This window comes from Accipiter gentilis, chromosome 19, assembly GCF_929443795.1.
Source record: "Accipiter gentilis chromosome 19, bAccGen1.1, whole genome shotgun sequence".
Classification (NCBI taxonomy): Eukaryota; Metazoa; Chordata; class Aves; order Accipitriformes; family Accipitridae; genus Astur; species Astur gentilis.
The window spans coordinates 10,601,325-10,620,196 of NC_064898.1; the positions used below are offsets into that span (position 1 = coordinate 10,601,325).

Sequence of the window (18,872 nt, forward strand, 5' to 3'; positions counted from 1 at the left end):
ATGTATTCACACTTTATAACTTCCAGCCTCAGTCAGAGCTGTACCATACAATATACAATTACTCAAATCTGTCACTTCGTTCTTCCAGACTCCACACTCGCTTCGTGCACGTCTCACACTTACAGCACTCACACTCACACCTTTCCACAATTGTTAATTTAAACAAAGGTATATAACACACTATAACACAACTCTTAATTCTGATTTGTGATACTTCCAAATACACTAAATATCTCACAAAAGTACACATACGCTCTTAAAGATTCCTTGGAATTGGGACTCAAACCCAAAGTTTCTAAAATGCTTTTGAAGCTGGGACTCTAACCCAGAATCCTCAAAAGTTGTGGGACTCTAACCCACTCCCAAATTGTCCAACCCAGCAATAGCTTTCGCTTATGTCTTATGGGCAGACGCCTAGGCTTCCACTTCCTTCAGGATCCTTTAGTCCAACCCTGCGCAGCTTTCGCCACGTCTGACAGGCAGACGATACGGTGGGACTCTAACCCACTTTAGTGGGACTCTAACCCACTATCCCTAATATTTCAAAGAAAAGAAGTGTCTTACCAAAATCCAGGGGACGTCGCAAAGAGCCTTATGGATTGGGGATCGATGGGTATCCCCGAGAAATCCTCGGTGCCAGCTGGAACTGATCAGGTCCCCGACTCCTCCGGTCTCTCTCAGCGAGGTCCCATCTGGGTCGCCAGAAACTGTTGCCGAAAAAGTCGGAATAAAGAACTTATCAACACCAATTTAGTGCAGATAAGCAGACACTTCTTTATTGACAGCCGGGTACGCGGGTGAGTCCTCTCAAAAAACCCACGCACGCCTGAACACCAAAATCATACACCTTATATTAAACTTATTCATTCATATTCATTAGGTTTCCAAGAAAGGTTATACATATCCATTAGATTTCTGGGAAGTTATTAGCATATGCAAATGTCCTTCTACGCAGGCGTGGTGAAGCCTCTGGTGGTCTTCAGAAGCCCTCTGGTGGTCTTCCGTAGTCTTCCTCACTTTGTCCGATAGTTGACCTCTCAGGTGATTCTGCGCAGTACGATTCTCACCACCATTTACATAAAAATGCATACTATGTCTGTTCTTAAATATAACCTTTCTAATGATTGGTCCTTCCGTCACACCATCTCATTAATATTCTGATGTTAAAACAATCATTGGTTAATCTCACTTAACTCTACTGATTGGAATCCTCGATAATTAGATCGAGGTGGGAAGGGTAAGGGGTTTCCAAGCAGCAAACTGGTGTCCATAACGGTTTCCTTAGCTTCTTAAAACAAAACACTACTGATCAACAAATCTTTGTCAAAGTCTCTGTGGTTAAATGATTTTAGACAATACTTGAATTCTTATGGTTACACATAATACATTTTCTAAAGTTCCTAAGTTCCTATGACTATATTTCAAACTTAACACTCCCATGGTTAAATGTGTAGAATATAATAGATATGTATAGTTTTTGCTAAAATATTTCTTATAATTCTACATTCCTATTAAAATTGAATATGATTAATTCTAACTAATAACAAATCAATAACAAATCAGTAACATTGAGGCTTTGCTTATTGTAGAGTTTAAATACATGCTTTTTAAATCATGCACCGCTGGGAGATACTTACAATAGGAGCACTGAAATTGGCAAAATGTTTAAAACCTTGGCAAGCTCTGAGAGTGACAGTAGTGCACTTCAGGAGAATATGGAAACCCTCATATTGGACAGAAATGCCCATGGTAAATGTTTGTTCCTTTGTTTGACCCAAGCTGTCACGGGTTACAGCAGTCAACTGGAGACACTAATTACATTCTGTGTAAATTAAACATTAAATCCTTCTATTGGCAGAAAATTTTCTGCTTTTTAATTTTACTGGTTAATTTGTATTATGAAGAAGGGTGAATATGAACTCCCCAATGACCTTTACATTGTTCATTTTTATAGACCACTTACACCACCTGTATATTCCCTCATTAAATTAAATAGTTGTAAAAAGCAGCTGGTATTTCTGATATGCATCATCATAGAAGCCCAGGGCAGTGAAGTCCTTTGTTTTTTGGTATACAAGATTGAATATGGATACCAGTGTTATAAGCTTCTAATTCTGTCCTGTCAAATACCGTCAGTTGTCTTTTGGAAAGGTTATCTACAACTCTGAGAACATAGTGCACTTTCCATGTCAGTGACATTGTTGGCCAGGGGAGCCCCTGGGGGCAGTCCCCATCCTGGGGCATCAGGCAGCTCCATGGGGCTTGGCTGAGGCCAGGTGGGGACGTCAGCCTGGGGGTCAAGGCCCGGATCAGTGTGGCAGTGGCTGTGCACAGGCAGAGCTGGGGATGCATCTGGGGTTGTAGCTGAGGCAAGGCCCAGTGAGACAGCCTCCGTTTAAAAGCAGCTCCCAGGGGAAGGAGAGATGGCCCTTGCTGAGGCTTCTGGCTGTCTTCAGGACAGGTTCCTCTAAGGCCACCAGCTCTGCTCTTCCCAAGCTGGCCCTAGGCAGCCAAACTCCCAGGAGGGGAAAGGATGCATGCAGGGCAGTTGCAATACTTGCCAGCAGGCATTCAAGTTGGGGTAGTGTACCTGCCTACTAAGAACTGGAATGAGATTATTACTTAATTTACTTGTACCTTCAAGTGATGGTTGTCTTTTCAGAAACAATGATGTAAACTGCATTTAAAATTAAGATACCAGATCTTTCTACTCATGTTTAAGTTGTTCCTGTCCCATTGCTTGTCCACCTTTCCTAAAAATAGTTTTTCTTTATATTTTTAAAAGCAGTAGTGGGTCAAGTTACTCAACTGGAGTAAATTTTCCATCATGCTACTGCAGCATACTATTGTCATCAACAAGATTAATCATTCAGCGAGCAAGTGTAGTTAATTCACTTGCATATGTAACATCAAGATGTATTTAAGATCATTCATGATGCCTATTATCTACTCCTCAGAGGTCAAATTAGAGAGCAAAAGGTTCAGTTTTGGAATTATTCTGGAAATGTTTTCAGTGTGTATATATGGATGCCAGGGGAATTAGAGACTTCATTTTGACCCTGTTAACAAAGTGCACAGGAAAAGGATTTTTGTTCTGTTCTTTCTGAAAGAGAAATATGTGTTTAAGAAATACGCTATACAGTATCATCAAGGACAAAAGACATGTACTCTTTTTGTCTCATAGGTGAAAGTAAAATTACAGCTTTTCTGATGAGGTTCATTTTTGTTGGGTAACCTGGCAAAAAAACATTCCTCATGTTATTGATTTGTTATTGATTTGTTATTAGTTAGAATTAATCATATTCAATTTTAATAAGAATGTAGAATTATAAGAAATATTTTAGCAAAAACTATACATATCTATTATATTCTACACATTTAACCATGGGAGTGTTAAGTTTGAAATATAGTCATAGGAACTTAGGAACTTTAGAAAATGTATTATGTGTAACCATAAGAATTCAAGTATTGTCTAAAATCATTTAACCACAGAGACTTTGACAAAGATTTGTTGATCAGTAGTGTTTTTGCATATGCTAATAACTTCCCAGAAATCTAATGGATATGTATAACCTTTCTCGGAAACCTAATGAATATGAATGAATAAGTTTAATATAAGGTGTATGATTTTGGTGTTCAGGCGTGCGTGGGTTTTTTGAGAGGACTCACCCACGTACCCGGCTGTCAATAAAGAAGTGTCTGCTTATCTACACTAAATTGGTGTTGATAAGTTCTTTATTCTGACTTTTTCGGCAACACTGACACTGCAATAGTAAAACAACTGTGTGCCAAGCAAGAGGATGTGCAGCATTTTATTTCTGACTTTGGAAATCCTGTTTTTAGCCCAGCCTTTATCTAGAGCTCTTGCTTGTAGTATAAGCAAAAGGAAATGATGTAGTTTGAAACTAGAACCTTGAAAAAGTAGACTCATTTCTGAAAATATTAGCTGCCATTCTTGGTATTTGAAGTTCCCCTGTCCATGGAGTCTTGGGCTCCCTCAGCTGATTATTTCATCACAGCTTCATTATCCACCATGAACAAGGCAGTTCTTTGTTAGATTCCATCCTTTCCATGGCTGCCCTCAGGAGATTGCTGTTCTCGGGGCTGCTCCATGTCTGCTTTTTGCAACATTTAGAAGGAGCATCAATGTGCTGCTTCCTGGTTTCCAGACTGAAAGGACCTGCACTCTTTCTCCCTGTGACTGGATTAAAGATCAGCTTCCCTGTGGTAGGAAAGATGGCATACAGCAAAGTATGGGAATGCTGATTAGGCTGCAGGCTGCCTTCTGAGCATTCGGATCATTCTTCTTAGTTAAGTACAGGCACTGGTCAGCAGCTTCATGTGACCCGCAGAAAGGTTCCAGTAGAAATTTGAGATGAGACTGAATGCTCCGTTTTATTAAAAGATGTAAGACTTTCCTCCCTTGCTCCCCCCTTTTGGCTCAACCTATGAGGGTTAAACTCAGTGATCAAAGTCAGTTTTATACTGAGAGTTTGTCCTGCTGGGAGTCAAGTACTTTGAAGTCAGAAGCTCTGAAGGGGCTTCACTGAGAAGCCAATTCCTTAGAGATGTATTTTTTTTCCTTGAGGAAATTTCTGCATTAATCTCCTTGATGACAAAGTTCAGGAAGCGTTTCAGTGTGACAGTAACAGCTTTGAAGTGCTAAGCTGTTTCCCCAAAGAGTTTCCATTTTGTTCCAAGAGTATCTACTTTTTGCTATGTGCAAGTGATGGGATACTGTGTGTGGGTGCAGCTGTTTCTCTTCTCTCATGTTATGTTTTGCATTTTAGTTTCTCATTTCCCTCTTCTCAACTTTGAGAGAGATCCATTTGTAGAGCTATTAAAAATTCTTGGGTTTGGTACTTTTTTGTAATGTAAACCACTTCATAAAATTATTTGAAACTTTTGTCACCCCAAGAAAGTTCCAAATCACTTTCATTTTATGAATTTTGTCCTTGCAAAAATGTTTCTGTGTTCCATTAAGATCCATGTCAAATCCAGAAGTAGCCTAAGAAGTTTTGCTGCCAGTTTGCTTGATTAATAGATTTTGGTCAAGAAAGATCTACAGCAGAGTTTCTCTCTTTAGGCATTTTAGCAAATTTCATAAGTGCTACATTCCTTGCATCTTCTGTTGTCAATATATGGAAAAGCAATTCTGTTGCAAAGCAGAATTCATTGGAGAGGCCCATTTGTAACAAGAAACTTCAGTCTGCTAATGTACAGCTCAGCCAATTCTGTGCTTTTATACCTATAGCCACAATTTATAGTGGTGTATTTTATCTTTAACAAATATATTTTTTTATATAAAATAAATATCTTAAAAAAATAAGTCCTAGAAAAATAAAAAATCAAACTTTATGGAAGGAAAGGAAGGAAGGGAAGGGAAATGTAATTACTTGCAATTAAATAACACTTTAACATCATTAGTTTGTGTCAGCTCCTCTTTTTTTCTCTGAAATTGAATAAGCTGAAAACTGAGAAGCAGCAGTACATTAAATAGCATGTTATAATCACACTTGACACAGTATCTAAGAATCGTGTTCTTATAAAGGTGGGGTTTTTTTTTCTGATGCAAATTGATTTATCCTTTTATTTTGTGTTACTTTGTTTTAGGATTACACCCCGAAAATATGATATCATTCAAGCATCTGAGCTTGGGCAAAAAGTTGGAACAATCACTGCTGATGTTGGAGATTTGACACTAAATCGTAGGGAAACAAGGACATCATTTACATTCAGGAAAGTGAGGAGAAGCCCATGCAATTGCGGTAAGTGTCTTGAGGTGATGTTCAAGTCAAAATCATTATTTATCACCAATATGTAAGCATTTTTTGGGGGGCAAAACGATTTATCCCTTTGGGTAGTTTTGGCGGTCCTGGTAGCCATTCCTGAATGGCTCAGGGTTAGGCCTACTATATGGCTTTAATTGGTGGCATCTGTGTGGTTGCTGGAGTTTATACAGGAAGGTATTTGGCTTGCTCCAGAGCCCGGCAAGTAGTCTGGAATCTTGCATTTCATTGGGACCTCAAGTGCTGGAATAATGTAACAGAACAGAAGTAGCTACTGTTCTTCAGGTTCTCATCAGTACTGGTTGTTTTTTGTTTGAAGGGGACTGTAATTTTGTGAAAATAAGTACATTAGAGAAGGAGAAGCAGACAGATCTGTAGTGGTAGAGCCATGTAAGTGCCTTAGGGCAGTACAGATAATAATAGATAGGTGCCTCAATGCTTACATGGAATTGAAGTCCATTTGTGCCCTCAGAACAGAATTTCAGAGGCTGAATTGCAGTGATGTCGTGATCTTTGGTATTAGGGACATTGTCTCAGTTTTGAAAACATAAACCTTGTTAACATAGCAGGATGAATGATCACTGCAAATGGCCTCTGGTACATGCGGGCAGGTTGCTTGTTTTAACGTCATCAAACACTTCTGCAGTTTGACCTGCATTTCAGTTTTTAAAAGGTAAAGGAGAAATGAAGCACTTTTTGCATTTTAATATTTCACTTTTAGTTTTATTTGGCTAAAAAGTTTAACCAACAAGGAATTACTTTAAAAAATTTTAATTTTTGTGTATCTGTTGCTATATCTAGTTTACCCATCTGTCTGTGACAGCCAGAAAGGACAGCAAAGACAGGTACAACCTTCATTTCCCCACAATGACATGGAGGCCTCGAAGCTGGAGCAAGAATGTGTACACAAGGTGTACGAAGAAATTGCCATACACTTCAGCAGTACCAGGCATAGCCCATGGCCCCGAATTGTAGAGTTTCTCAGGTCCCTACCGAAAGGGTCAATAGTAGCTGATGTTGGTTGTGGTAATGGGAAATATCTAGGCATCAACGAGGATTTGTACATGGTAAGTAATAGCTACTGTTATGTGTTTTCATTGGTACTACTGGTTATTCTATCATGCAGTTTTAGCATGTTGGAACTTCAGTTGTGGGAAGAATACCAAGAACAGAAAGCTGTTTCCTGATCCAAGATCAATTACCAATTGTGTTAGGTTTCCATATCCATTCACTATTTGCATTACCCTTTCCTTTTCTCAAAGCCACTTTTGCTTTGCAAGTCAAAATATGTTAATAAAAAAAATAGTAATGGGTGCAGTGAATTGAAAAATTTTAATGGATGCTTTAGCCTTTTTTGTTGTTGAATAAGCTTATTAAAAGGGAAAATGGTTAGCCAGTTTGAATGCTTCCAAAAAGTTTTTCACTTGCCTGGTGCGTGGGGAATGCAATGTACATGTCCCTGAAGTCTTTGTGGACAGCAGTACTTTTCCTATATCACTTTTCCTTTATCCTCTTCAGTTCCCTTTGGCGTGGTGGTGTGGCTCATTTGTGACTGCTGTCATGTTTGGCTGTCCCACCTCTGACTCTGTGCATTGGCCCAGTAAATATGCCAACATAAAATTCATGGGAGAGTCTCAACTTCAGCACAGATTTCTGGTCTTTTACTTGCTCCCTTTTCTTCACTTTTAGACAGTTTTGACATCATTCTTGCTGATGTTCTCATCACCTTCCCTGTCTCACAGTCTGTACAGTTTGACTTCTACCAGGAAGACACGAAGCACATACAAATATGAACCAAGAGATAGTTTTTACTGCATTGCATATATTTAAAAGACTTTTTTGCAAAGGTCAAACTCCTGTTATTTTTGCCCAAAAGAAATCTTTCTGAGGTGTGCATTATGATATCTGGTCTCCCCTGTTCCAGCATTGTCTGATTCTTTCGCATGCTTGTACTGTGAAACACTTTGAAATCCATCAGGCTTGAAAACTTTATATGTAGGCAAAACATTCATTATTAATAGTAGAAGTCAGACTTGTTTATCTGTTTCAGAAGTTTCTGTCCTGCTATTTATATTCAGCTATAAAACCTAAGTTGTTATTTACAGCCCTGTCTGTACTAGTAATGGATTTATTTGCATTACTGTTCTTATAAGCTAGAACAAAATCAACTGATTTATAAGTAGGCATGTTTATGCCTGACTGCTGTAGCCTGAAAATAATTATTAATGTTCAGTACATTTCAGTCTTTCACTCCTGGCTCCTGTAAGAATAATCGGCAAACCTAACTGGAGAGGAGAAAAGTTTTATCAGGGTACCATGATGGTCACCTGGTCTTAGAATGCATTTGGTAAATTGCTGTTGTGTAGGTTTGTGGTAGACTTTTAAGGTGAAATCTCTGTAAGATGCTGTGTTTAGAAATTGCCAGCACCAATGTAGACATTCGTCTGATCACCCCGTGGGACTCGGCACAGGGTCCACCATACCCTGGGCCACAGAGCACTGACACCAATATGAGGATGCTGCAAATGGCGTTTATTCAACTGCGTCACGCCCTTATATACTGTCTGTCGGTCATCCCGCCTCCTTTAACCCTTCTCTTTCCGTACATCGCGAGATCTTCCGAGCGCCAATCCCTACACACCAATCTATTTTTCTGGAGCCCACAGTTAACCAACTAAGGGAAGGAAAGATCAGGTATTTACTGGCAGTCAAATGAAAGCCAGCCCCTCTCCACTGCTACTTTAGGAGTTACCTTGTTTCATGTGCGCTGGCAGGAGAAATCCAAAACCTGAAAAATAACAGTGAAACGGAGGAAACTTTTAAAGAAGCAGTTGAGACAGTTGAAAAACAGAATCTAGGAATTGCTTCATTCAGTTGGCCTTGCTTGACTTTTTTTTTTCTACTGGTGACAACTAGCTGTTCTTGATTAGAGCTAGACTCTAGACTTTGCATTTGCTTATTTTTATCTGCAAGCCAGCACAGAGTCTCAGGAAGGTGGATGTGACTCCTTCTTCCTACTATATTTATCTTTATGTGTCAGCCAAAGTGTGATTAAAGAAAAACCGGTGTATATCGTGTTTACAGATTTTTTAAACTTTTGACAAGTTATTCTGATGTTAAAACAATCATTGGTTAATCTCACTTAACTCTACTGATTGGAATCCTCGATAATTAGATCGAGGTGGGAAGGGTAAGGGGTTTCCAAGCAGCAAACTGGTGTCCATAACGGTTTCCTTAGCTTCTTAAAACAAAACACTACTGATCAACAAATCTTTGTCAAAGTCTCTGTGGTTAAATGATTTTAGACAATACTTGAATTCTTATGGTTACACATAATACATTTTCTAAAGTTCCTAAGTTCCTATGACTATATTTCAAACTTAACACTCCCATACCTATACTTCACAATTTTCTACTTCTTAATCAGACTGTTGGTTAAATGTGTAAAATGCAATAGATATATATATAGTTTTTGCTAAAATATTTCTTATCATTCTACATTCCTATTAAAATCAAATATGATTAATTCTAACTAATAACAAATCAATAACAAATCAGTAACAACAGGATTGGGAAAAGTTGAGTTTGGGGTCTCTCCCCCTTGCTTTAAATGTTTTCTATACTCATAAAAAAATCTGATATGCTTATTTTCTAGCTGTAAGCTGGCATTGCACCACTGAAGTTAGCTACTTTTTGCTAGCCTATTGTTTTCTAAGCAACTGAAACCAATATATTTTGTTTTTTAATGAATGCGTGTTTCTTGTAAGCTGGAAAGTGCAAGAATGTGGTGATGATAGTTCTTTTAAAATATCATGCAGAGGTACTTCTAGTAAGGATGCTAAATTTGCTTGGCTTTAGCACCAGGCGTATCTGTGGTGACTCCTTGTGTTCAGCAGTTATGCATATATGCATAGCACCTCTTACAATGTTTACATTTAAAACCATGTAAAGTTTTAGCCTAATATACCTATTTTAGAGCAGCTGTGCCTTCAAAGTGATCCATTTCAAGGTCTCTGTTTTCATTATGAAACAGAATCTTTTTGCTCTGGATGTAGATTCACTTTAATAAGTATGACAATACAAGTAAGCCTGACTTTGTAGTTATTTGATATAATTTAGGTGCAAATGAAGACTTCGCATTCTGGCAGTCATGCCTTTGTTCTCATTCTCAGTTCATTGGATTTCATCAACATACAGTGTAGTCCTCTTCAAGTTTGTTTTGGGAGGGGAGGATTGAGTTCCATTTTCCAGCCCATTTTTACTATAGACTTGCAGGGCCAAAGCAGTTTTCTTCTGGAAAGCTTGTTGTCAGTGGAAGTTGCAAGTATTCTTCTCCCTCCTGTTACCAAAAAAGCTGGCCAAAGAAACTCTCTAAGACTCGATTTGATTTTGGAGTTTTAGAAAGCAGGCATTCTTTATTGCAGCACTGGGTGAACAGGGGATTGTTCCACCTATTGTGCACACCATTACCTGCAGCAAGCAAAATTTATATTATTCCAGTCATACGTATTCATATTATCATTTACATAGTGTCTACCCTTTGATCACCCGCAGTGTGGGTCATCTCTTTCTTCTAGTTAACTGGCCTTGGCAATTTTTAATTACAAATACTCAGTAGAACTCAAAACTTATCATCAAGGCCCAAGGCTTCTTGTCTGTTGACGCACATCAGGCCCGAGCCTCCTGTCTGTTGGTGCCTCCAGCACATACCATTGACAAAGCTCAAGGTTTTCTTATCTAATTAGTACATCCCAAAATTTTGAAGTTTTCAAGCAAGCAAAAGTTCGTTAGTACAGCAATACAGTAAAATTTTCCTTCTCCTGCCTTTGTTCAAGGCATCGCTCCTACTGCCAGCAGTGAATTTGGTCCTTTGAGTTTTATTAAATACTGCATGCTAATGTCTTAATTGCAAAAGTAGTTGAAGGCACTGGTAATGAGGCATGGAATCTCTAACATGCAGGTTGTCAGCTAAATCCATTCCATGATGAGAGTAATTTAAAGACACTTCAGTTAGCTTCCACTGTGAAATTATGTGGATTTATGTTTACTTCCAAGTAAACAAGAGTTTCCTTTTTTTGTTCATAAATAACACTATTCACCCGGTGCTTCAGTGAACATGGAGAAGAGGCCAAGGAATAAATGGGAAGAAAGCAATGCTAGGATTGATCTTTTCAGGTCTGTTTAGAGCTAATTGGCAGGACAATATGTACATATTCATAGTACTGTTTTTGTGGAGGATTATCTTGGGTTGTCAGGTTGGCATTGTCACAACTTTTTCAGTTACTTTGGACCAAAAGTCAGGGACCTGACTAGATAGCAACTCACCTGAAAGCTTTCAGAACATATGACTGGAACAGAATCCTGGTTTTCTTCAAAACTGTGATGGTAGACTGAAGGCTGAAATGATTTGAACTGATAAAATGAAAAGTTACAATGGAAAATAAATGTATTTTCATTAATCATTTCAAAAGAGATTTTTCATTTTAGCAGTACTGTTGTCTCTGCTGGGTTGATTAACCAGAGCAAGTTGTTTGCTATTCTTCTTGCATCAAGGATGCTTCAGTATTCTTTCTGTGTCAAATGCAGTAAACAGTGTTAGCAGTAATTATTCAGGATTCTGAATCTGTTTTCTGCTATCTACTTATTGCTGGTCATTGAAAACAAAAATAAATTAAATATTCTCATGCAAGCTGATTTTGATATATGACTTGGTAGCAGGGCTTTGGTTTGAGTATTCAATGTGCATGGCAGGCATGAAAATGAGGGTGGTGCATGCCTTGCTCTATTTGTTCTTTCGGAAGGGTCTTGTTCAGTTTGGATTTATTGTTTTTATGCAAGCACGTAAAAAACCTCTTCTAGATGCTTTTACTTACCATCTTTGACCTGGACACTGGACCAGGTTCAAAGGGGAAAAAAAGAAATGTTTTATGGGGTGTCCTGAAATGGTTCCTAGGGGTCACTTCATTTGGACTGTACAGAAACTTGGAAAATTATGTTGTGCTTAAATTTTTGTGGATTGTGATACTGAGGGTGAAGAGGACTGTACCTGAACACTTCCTTACTTAAACTGAAATGACAAAACCTGGGTGACTAGTGAAGCTGTGCAACATACTTCAGTGATGCCACCAAAGTCCCCAGATTGTCGTTTACACTGGTAGATTCAGCTTTTGTGAGTTCAGTATTTGGCTGTTTCAAATGTTGTCAGGTTACAAATAGCAATTGAAAGGACAAGAAAATACTGAGGTTAGGTCACCTCTCGTTTTGCTGGTTTCAAGATACCTTAAGAGCCAGTTTTGAGGAAAAGTGAGGTTGAAATCTGTTCTGTCTTAAGGTGGTTCAAAATCAGGGTGCTATAATGAGCTGTCTAATATCCAATCTGCCATCTTTGTTTCAAGTAAGCATCAAGGTTTTTTTTCTTTTTGTCTATACTTGGGAACCATGTATTCCTTTTACTTAAGGCTATTTTCTCACACTTGCTCTTGTTTTTATTTTAAACTAAAATGTGTTACCTCAGTAGGAGACTGTGATGACTCTATTACTGTAAACATCAAGTGAAAATAATTTTCCAGTTTTGTAATTATCCTCTTACGAAAAGTTTAATGAAACACTTTCTGTTATAGGTTGGCTGTGATCGCAGCAAAAACCTGGCAGATATTTGTGGAGAAAAAAATTTCCAGGCTTTTGTCTGTGATGCCCTGTCGGTGCCAATCCGCAGTGGTTCTTGTGATGCCTGCATCTCTATTGCTGTAATCCACCATTTCTCAACAGCGGTAAGTCACCCCTCTCTGTGCTCCACTGTACTGTTGTATTGCTGTGCCGAGCTGCTAATACTACTACTACAAAAAAAAGCTAGTTTGGGCTCATAAAAGCAAAAGGGAAGAACAAATGGGGAGAAATCGAAGGTTTGCATTTGGTGTAAGCAGTTGTCAGAGCAGAGTTAAGCTGTTGTGCTGGTGCTGCTTCTTAGACTTTCTCTTCACGTTCTCCCTTCTGCTTGTAAGATGCCCTTGCTCCTCCTGGCACTTCGATCTAGGTGTTTGTGTTTCATTTTCGTCAGCTTACAATTAATGATACTGGAGAAGGGGGCTCTGCTTTGGGAGCCGAGATATGTTACTTCCCAGCTCAGATCCGGAGCAGATCTTGTGTTTTTTTTTCTCTGTGCCTTCCTTGTCCATCTGCAAGCGACAGGGATACTACTCGCTAGTCTGCCATATCTCTGGGCTGTGTAAGCTTCTCCTGGCAGGAACTGTGTGATTGTAACAAGCTTCCAGACCATGGTGCCATAATCTTAGGTGGGGCCTACTGGTCTGTCCATACCAGAAATACAGTGAATATTTCCAAACCCAATATAAAAAAGTAGAAAGAAGTCTGTTTTGGAGAATGCTGATGTATCTTTGTTCGGATGGTCAGAGGACCTGTTTAAGCTGTACATCTGACTCCTTCAGCTGCAAACTTAGCGTGTGTATCATCAGGTATGTTAGATTTGAATCTGGGATTTTAGATACTGAACAACCTTCTTGAAGAGGCATGTGTCATTTCCAGCTGGGCTGATATGTCCAAGAATCCTGCTCAGCACAGCACTACTTTCAAATGGAAGGAGAATCACAGAATCGTTTAGGTTGGAAAAGACCTTTAAGATCATCCTGTTCAACCATAAACCTAACACTGCCAAGTCCACCACTAAACAATGTGCCTAAGTGCCACATCTAATGTGTCTTTTAAATACCTCCAGGGGTGGTGACTCAACCTGGGCAGTCTGTGCCAATGCTTGACAACGCTTTCAGTGAATAAATTGTGTTTCAGTGAGAATTGTGTTTAGGAAAATGTCTTGGCTTGCGCATAGTGATGGACTATATTAAGAGTGAGTGAAAGTGAATAGTGGAAAAAAATTCCTCTGATTTTTATTGTATCCTGAGGGAGGACATTCCATTCTCCTGTCTTTTTATTTATGTACTAGCTTCACACTTTTCCTTTTCCCTTATAGGAGAGGAGACTGGCTGCTATCTGTGAACTAGCCCGGCTTCTAAGACCTGGTGGAACAGCACTCATTTATGTCTGGGCAATGGAACAAGAATACAAAAACCAGAAGTCTAAATACCTTAAGGAAAAGAATAATAGTAAAGACAAAGAGGAGGAAATCAATATTGGCAGAGGCCAGAGACCACTTAGCGATCAAATGCCTGATAGCAGCAGCCAAGACTCAGCATGTTCTCAAGGACTTCTTAATGACTTGAACGATGAAGGCTGTGCTGCAAAGTTAGTAGCAGACTCCAGACTGCCTGTTCACACTAACCGAACCTCCTTTCACTCTCAAGACTTGCTAGTTCCCTGGCACCTGAAAGGTGGCACTAAAAAGAAAGGGGAAAGCATTGATACAGTGTTGTGTCCAGCTGGCTCCAAGGAATCACAAGAGCTCAGCCCTGTTTTCCACCGCTATTACCATGTGTTTTGTGAAGGGGAACTGGAAGCAGCATGCAGATCCCTGGATTGTGTGAGGGTTCAAAAGAGTTACTATGATCAGGGAAACTGGTGTGTGGTTCTAGAAAAGTTGTAGCCTGTGGTGTTTCCTCCACTATCTGTGGCGTTTTGTTTTGGTTTTTTTACAGCATGAAAGTTATTTTTAATGCAGGCTACAGCTGTTACCACTTTTAAAATAGCAGAATAACGATTGTTTATTGAGTTAATAAGTGACTAGCACTTTGTGCATATGTTAACAAAATAATGGCCAAACTCGGATACTACCTCTGCATAGCATTTATTTCAGTCTTTTGAATTAAAGCAAAGAGGATTAAGTAGGAAAATACTGGCCATGGAAATCAGTAAGGCCAGTGTTGAGCTTTTAAAGAAAAAGGGCCTGGTTCTCCCTTCTCTTACACCAGTTTATGCTGGTGTAGCTCTAGTGGCCTCCCTGCAGCCCACAGCTAATTGGAATGGAGCTCTGGGCAGGAAAAGTAAAGCTGTTTGCTGTATAAAACTGGGGGTCAGGGAGGAGGGAATGAATGGCATGTGAAGGAGTGAAACAGGGAGCCAAGGGAACCTTAGTAGATATAGTAGATATATGGATTTAGATAGGAACTGTTTAATAATTATCTAGCTTATAGAGAAGTTAAAGAAATTTCAATAGAGGTAGACATGGCCCAAGGGGATGAGAAGTGATGCTTAACGCCTGCATTGTTGAGGCTGTCTGGGACAGGAGATAGTCCCTGATAAGAAGCAGCAGTCGACCCCAAGAACCAGCCAAGACTGGCCTTGTGACTTCTTGAAACTAATTTTAATATGAAGTGGGGATAGATCATGCCTATGTATAGGCGTATTGCAAAACTCTATGTATATGTAACACTTGACTGTATAAATTTGAAGTGAACTCCCGAGTTAGGCATGCACGACTTTGGTGGGACTACCCCCATGCTGCCCAGTACTGAATGAACATACCTACTTTACAATCTCACTGATTGTGGAGTCTGTTTTCCGCACGTCGGGAGTTTAGCTGAAGAGTCAAAACATTGCCTGAAGTTCAGTCCAGCCTGTTTTGGTGTCTGTCAGGGGTCACAGATCTCTTTCAGTTTGGAATTTACTCTCTTCGTCATGGTAATAATGATTTCCTCAAGGGGAACTGGAAAGCCAGTGGGGATACCACAGCCCTTTTTCTCTTCCTTCACCCTCAAGCACCCACAGTTCATGCTGTCACTCCCCAGATTTCTCTAGATCTTCATTGTAGTGTTGTTTGAAAGCTCCTCTGAGGTGTCAGTTGCGCAGCTGGAATACCCTGATGAGCTCTGCTAAATGCCTGCCTTCCTGTGAGCGCAGGGCTCTGTGCCTGTAGCACCAGGGCTCATGGTGTGGAGTGACAGCACAGATGCCCCTATTAAAAAAAAAAGAAAAAAAGGAAAAAGATTAAAGTGAATGCAGTATTGGTGCAAGTTTTCTGCAGGGTAGTTTCAACCCCTAAATTTTGGCAGTGGAACAAGTTTTATTTATTGTACTTCAGAAGAACAAAAAACGACTGGAGGGGAACTGATGCTGGGCTGGCTGACTCATAGCAGCCATTGCTGCTGTTGCCTGCAATGACTAGCACAATTTATTTAACACAGCTCTTGTGCTGTCAAAGGAGCATGCTACCTGGAATGCATTTCCAGAATTAAAATATAATGGATTGGCTTTTGCAGGGTGAGTGGCTATTGGTGCCACTGGAAGCCAGTACTGCTAGGCTATGCCCTCACTGCACTTTTCATTGTTTCATTGCCTGTAGTTGTAGCAAGATCTATGGTATAGGCAGGTCATTGCTGCTGTAACTAATGGCATCTAAACCGAGGTGCCCATCCTGAATCATGTGGGGACTTGGAGGGCAGCTGTGTGCCATTGGCCTACTCCTGCCTGCCTCAGACTTGCAGGTTAGAGGCTGCTGTGCTGGCAGCGTGCTCCCAGTCACCATTTCTCCTAGACTCTGCCATTTCCCCCCATCATATAATGGAGAAAATCTGAGAGGAATGACGGTGGTAAGAGAGGAGCTTGCTACCACCACAATTCATCTGTCCTGTGCCTGGCTCACTATCTGCTTCCAAAGAGCCAAAGAGCCCTTGGGGAAGAAGATCTTATTCCTCAGTTGCACATGTTGTCCATGTAGCAGCAACCCTGTGCTAGCTGATTTCTTTTCTTTGGGCCGCATGGAGGTATGTCCATGGCAGATGACCCTTCTCGGGCATGTTCAGGAGTTGGTTTGCACACAGTCAGTAAATACCACATAGCGTTGGACTTCCCATACGTGTGTGGTTTGGCTCTTCTGGTATTGCGGCAGCTGGTGGGTTTATGCAGGAGGAGCCTTCCTTCTTGATAACATCTGTGGTCAGGCTGTTGGGCATTGCTGATCCAGACCTAGTGATGTGAGCAGGCCCTTTGTCAGGAGAGACACAGTGCTGGAAAGTGAAGACCTTAACACTGATGGTTGATTGTGCAGTTTCTATTGTGGGAGCAACTCACTGAACAGTGCTCTGGGCGTGCAGGCACACAGGTGAAAGCAGTTGTCACTCCAAGACTTGATTTAAGCAAGAAAGTCCAAGATGAGAAGCAGAAACTGAGTCCAAAGAATGAAGTAAACTGGTTGGTGCCATAGGCAGAGATGGAAATGTGATCCCTTCCCCGACTGCATTGCAGGATCAGGCACTACTCTAATCTTAAAGCATTACAGTATAGCAAACTGTTCATTTCTCACTTCCAGGCAACTGTGTCCTCCCAGCCCTTGCCCAGGGTGGGGCTTCTCCACTCTGTAGGAGCGAGAGGGGCTAATCACGGCTCTTGCAGTCAGTATGGAGGTTCCCATACACTAAAGTGTAGCCTGTGGGCAGTGATCACATGTGTTTGAGATTCAGTAGGGCTGGCACCTGTTCTCTGGCTCTGCTTTTTGCTCCTCCTCTGCCCCTTGTTTGGCTCTTGCCAATCATTGTTTTTGCTGTCTCCTGTTTTCCTCCTATTCCTTTGGCCTAGAGGGGAACTTGCTTGTCCTTGCTTCTTCTCACAGCTGACATGCAACAGGCAGAGGGTGGCTCTGGGAAGACATGCAGGAGGGTGCTATGCTGATAGTTATCATGAGTAAATGGCGACACTGAGTAATATATTTTCAAACTAAGAAAACTTAAGAAAGCAAATCAACTGTGAGACTTGGGTTGTTATTTTACTTTTACTTGGCATTACATACTGCTGAGAAACCTGCCTACCAGTTATTAAGACTCCATCGTGTTTTGCAGGGGTTCCCCAGTGTGCTCTCTCCCCTCTGGGACACTTCCCAGAAAATTGCATTTCCCACTGGGGACCAGTTTTCAGAAGGGCCCTGCATGACACAGTTTTGCATTGAGGCCCCTGAGCTGGCTGCAGTACTGGGACACTGCGTTTGGGTGCAGCAGTGCACCCAGCTCCCAGGTGGGCCGTGGGACTGGAGCTAGCCCGGATGGCTCCCTGGTGCAGTGCCACATGGTGTCCGTGTGTCACTGGTTACAGAGGGCAAGGACAGCCTCTGCTGGGTGTCTGTGCAGTGACTAACTCACTAAATTGGGCTGCCTGTTATTTCTCATTACAGTGGATTGTGTTAATGTAGAAGAAAGTAGGAGGACTGTATCTCTTATGCTCTTTATCTGCATGGTCATGTGTTTGTCGGTGCCTGGATTCCTGCTGAGCACACAGCAGCTGCTGTTACGTTTCCCTGTAGGTGCATTTTCCATAAGGATATACAACATGCTGGCAAGAAATGCAAGCACTGCTTGAAACAGTCCAAAGTGTGGCTGTATCTTGACCTTGTGTGACAAATTAGGAATCAAGTCTGCAGTAGCGCTTGACTACTCAATGTACTCTTGTTCTGGCTGGGGAGAGCTCAGAGGTGCTGCCTCCTCTGAGCTGGGCATGGCGTTAAGCACTGTTCTAACCAAGTAGGCATAAACCCAGTTGAAAAACATAAAACAGTTGATTGAATGTGACTTCATGTAACAAAGTCATCTGTTTTTCTCAGGGCCTGTGGCTCCCCTAGAGCTCTGCTTCTTCCCTCCACTTCCCTGGCAGAGGCAGCATTAGGCAGTGTCTTGTGTCGCATTAAGCATTTCTTGATTGCCAAGGCTGATTAACATAATTTCTTGACTGCTGCATAAATGAAGCAGTCAGATTCCCTCTTTCACCAGTTCTACGGTGAAGCACCTCAGATGTCTGAGAGAAGAATCAGACTTTGCTATCAGCCTTTGAATACCATCGGTATTCCTGCTGCAAGGTATTCCTTTCAGCCAACTGCTTTTAGCTAAGTTACAGCAGCATTTCCCATCCATTTAACCCTGACCCAGAGCAGACAGTGTTTCTCTCCCTGTCCCAGGCAGCCCAGCCGTGATGGGTCTCAGCTGGTCCTGGTTCTGGCATGGAGAAAACCGGCTTGGACAATGCTGGTGTGTGGGTCGAACATGCAGTATATAAAGCATTACCAAAGACAGTTTTCCTGGCATTCCCGAGGGCTGTGAGCCGGAGGCTGGTCCCAGGAGCATGTCAGCTCTTCAAAGACATTAGAAGAGTTGAAAGAACTCTGATGTGCTCCAAGGCATGGAAACATTATGA

The 18,872-nt window shown here is 41.0% G+C and overlaps 2 protein-coding genes across 2 annotated transcripts in view; one reads left to right on the forward strand and one right to left on the reverse strand.

Annotated features, from left to right (window-relative positions):
• Positions 1-14,476, forward strand: part of ALKBH8 (alkB homolog 8, tRNA methyltransferase) — a 61,052-nt gene extending 46,576 nt beyond the window's left edge. Inside the window, exons 9-12 of the mRNA XM_049823549.1 lie at positions 5,614-5,768; positions 6,591-6,856; positions 12,410-12,559; positions 13,774-14,476. Of these exons, the coding sequence (XP_049679506.1) occupies positions 5,614-5,768; positions 6,591-6,856; positions 12,410-12,559; positions 13,774-14,343 (1,141 nt within the window). The 3' untranslated portion in view covers positions 14,344-14,476. The remainder of the gene's footprint in view (positions 1-5,613; positions 5,769-6,590; positions 6,857-12,409; positions 12,560-13,773) is intronic.
• The window catches only part of ELMOD1 (ELMO domain containing 1), a 270,336-nt gene that overhangs the window by 107,734 nt on the left and 143,730 nt on the right, over positions 1-18,872 (reverse strand). The gene's annotated exons all lie outside the window — the stretch shown is intronic.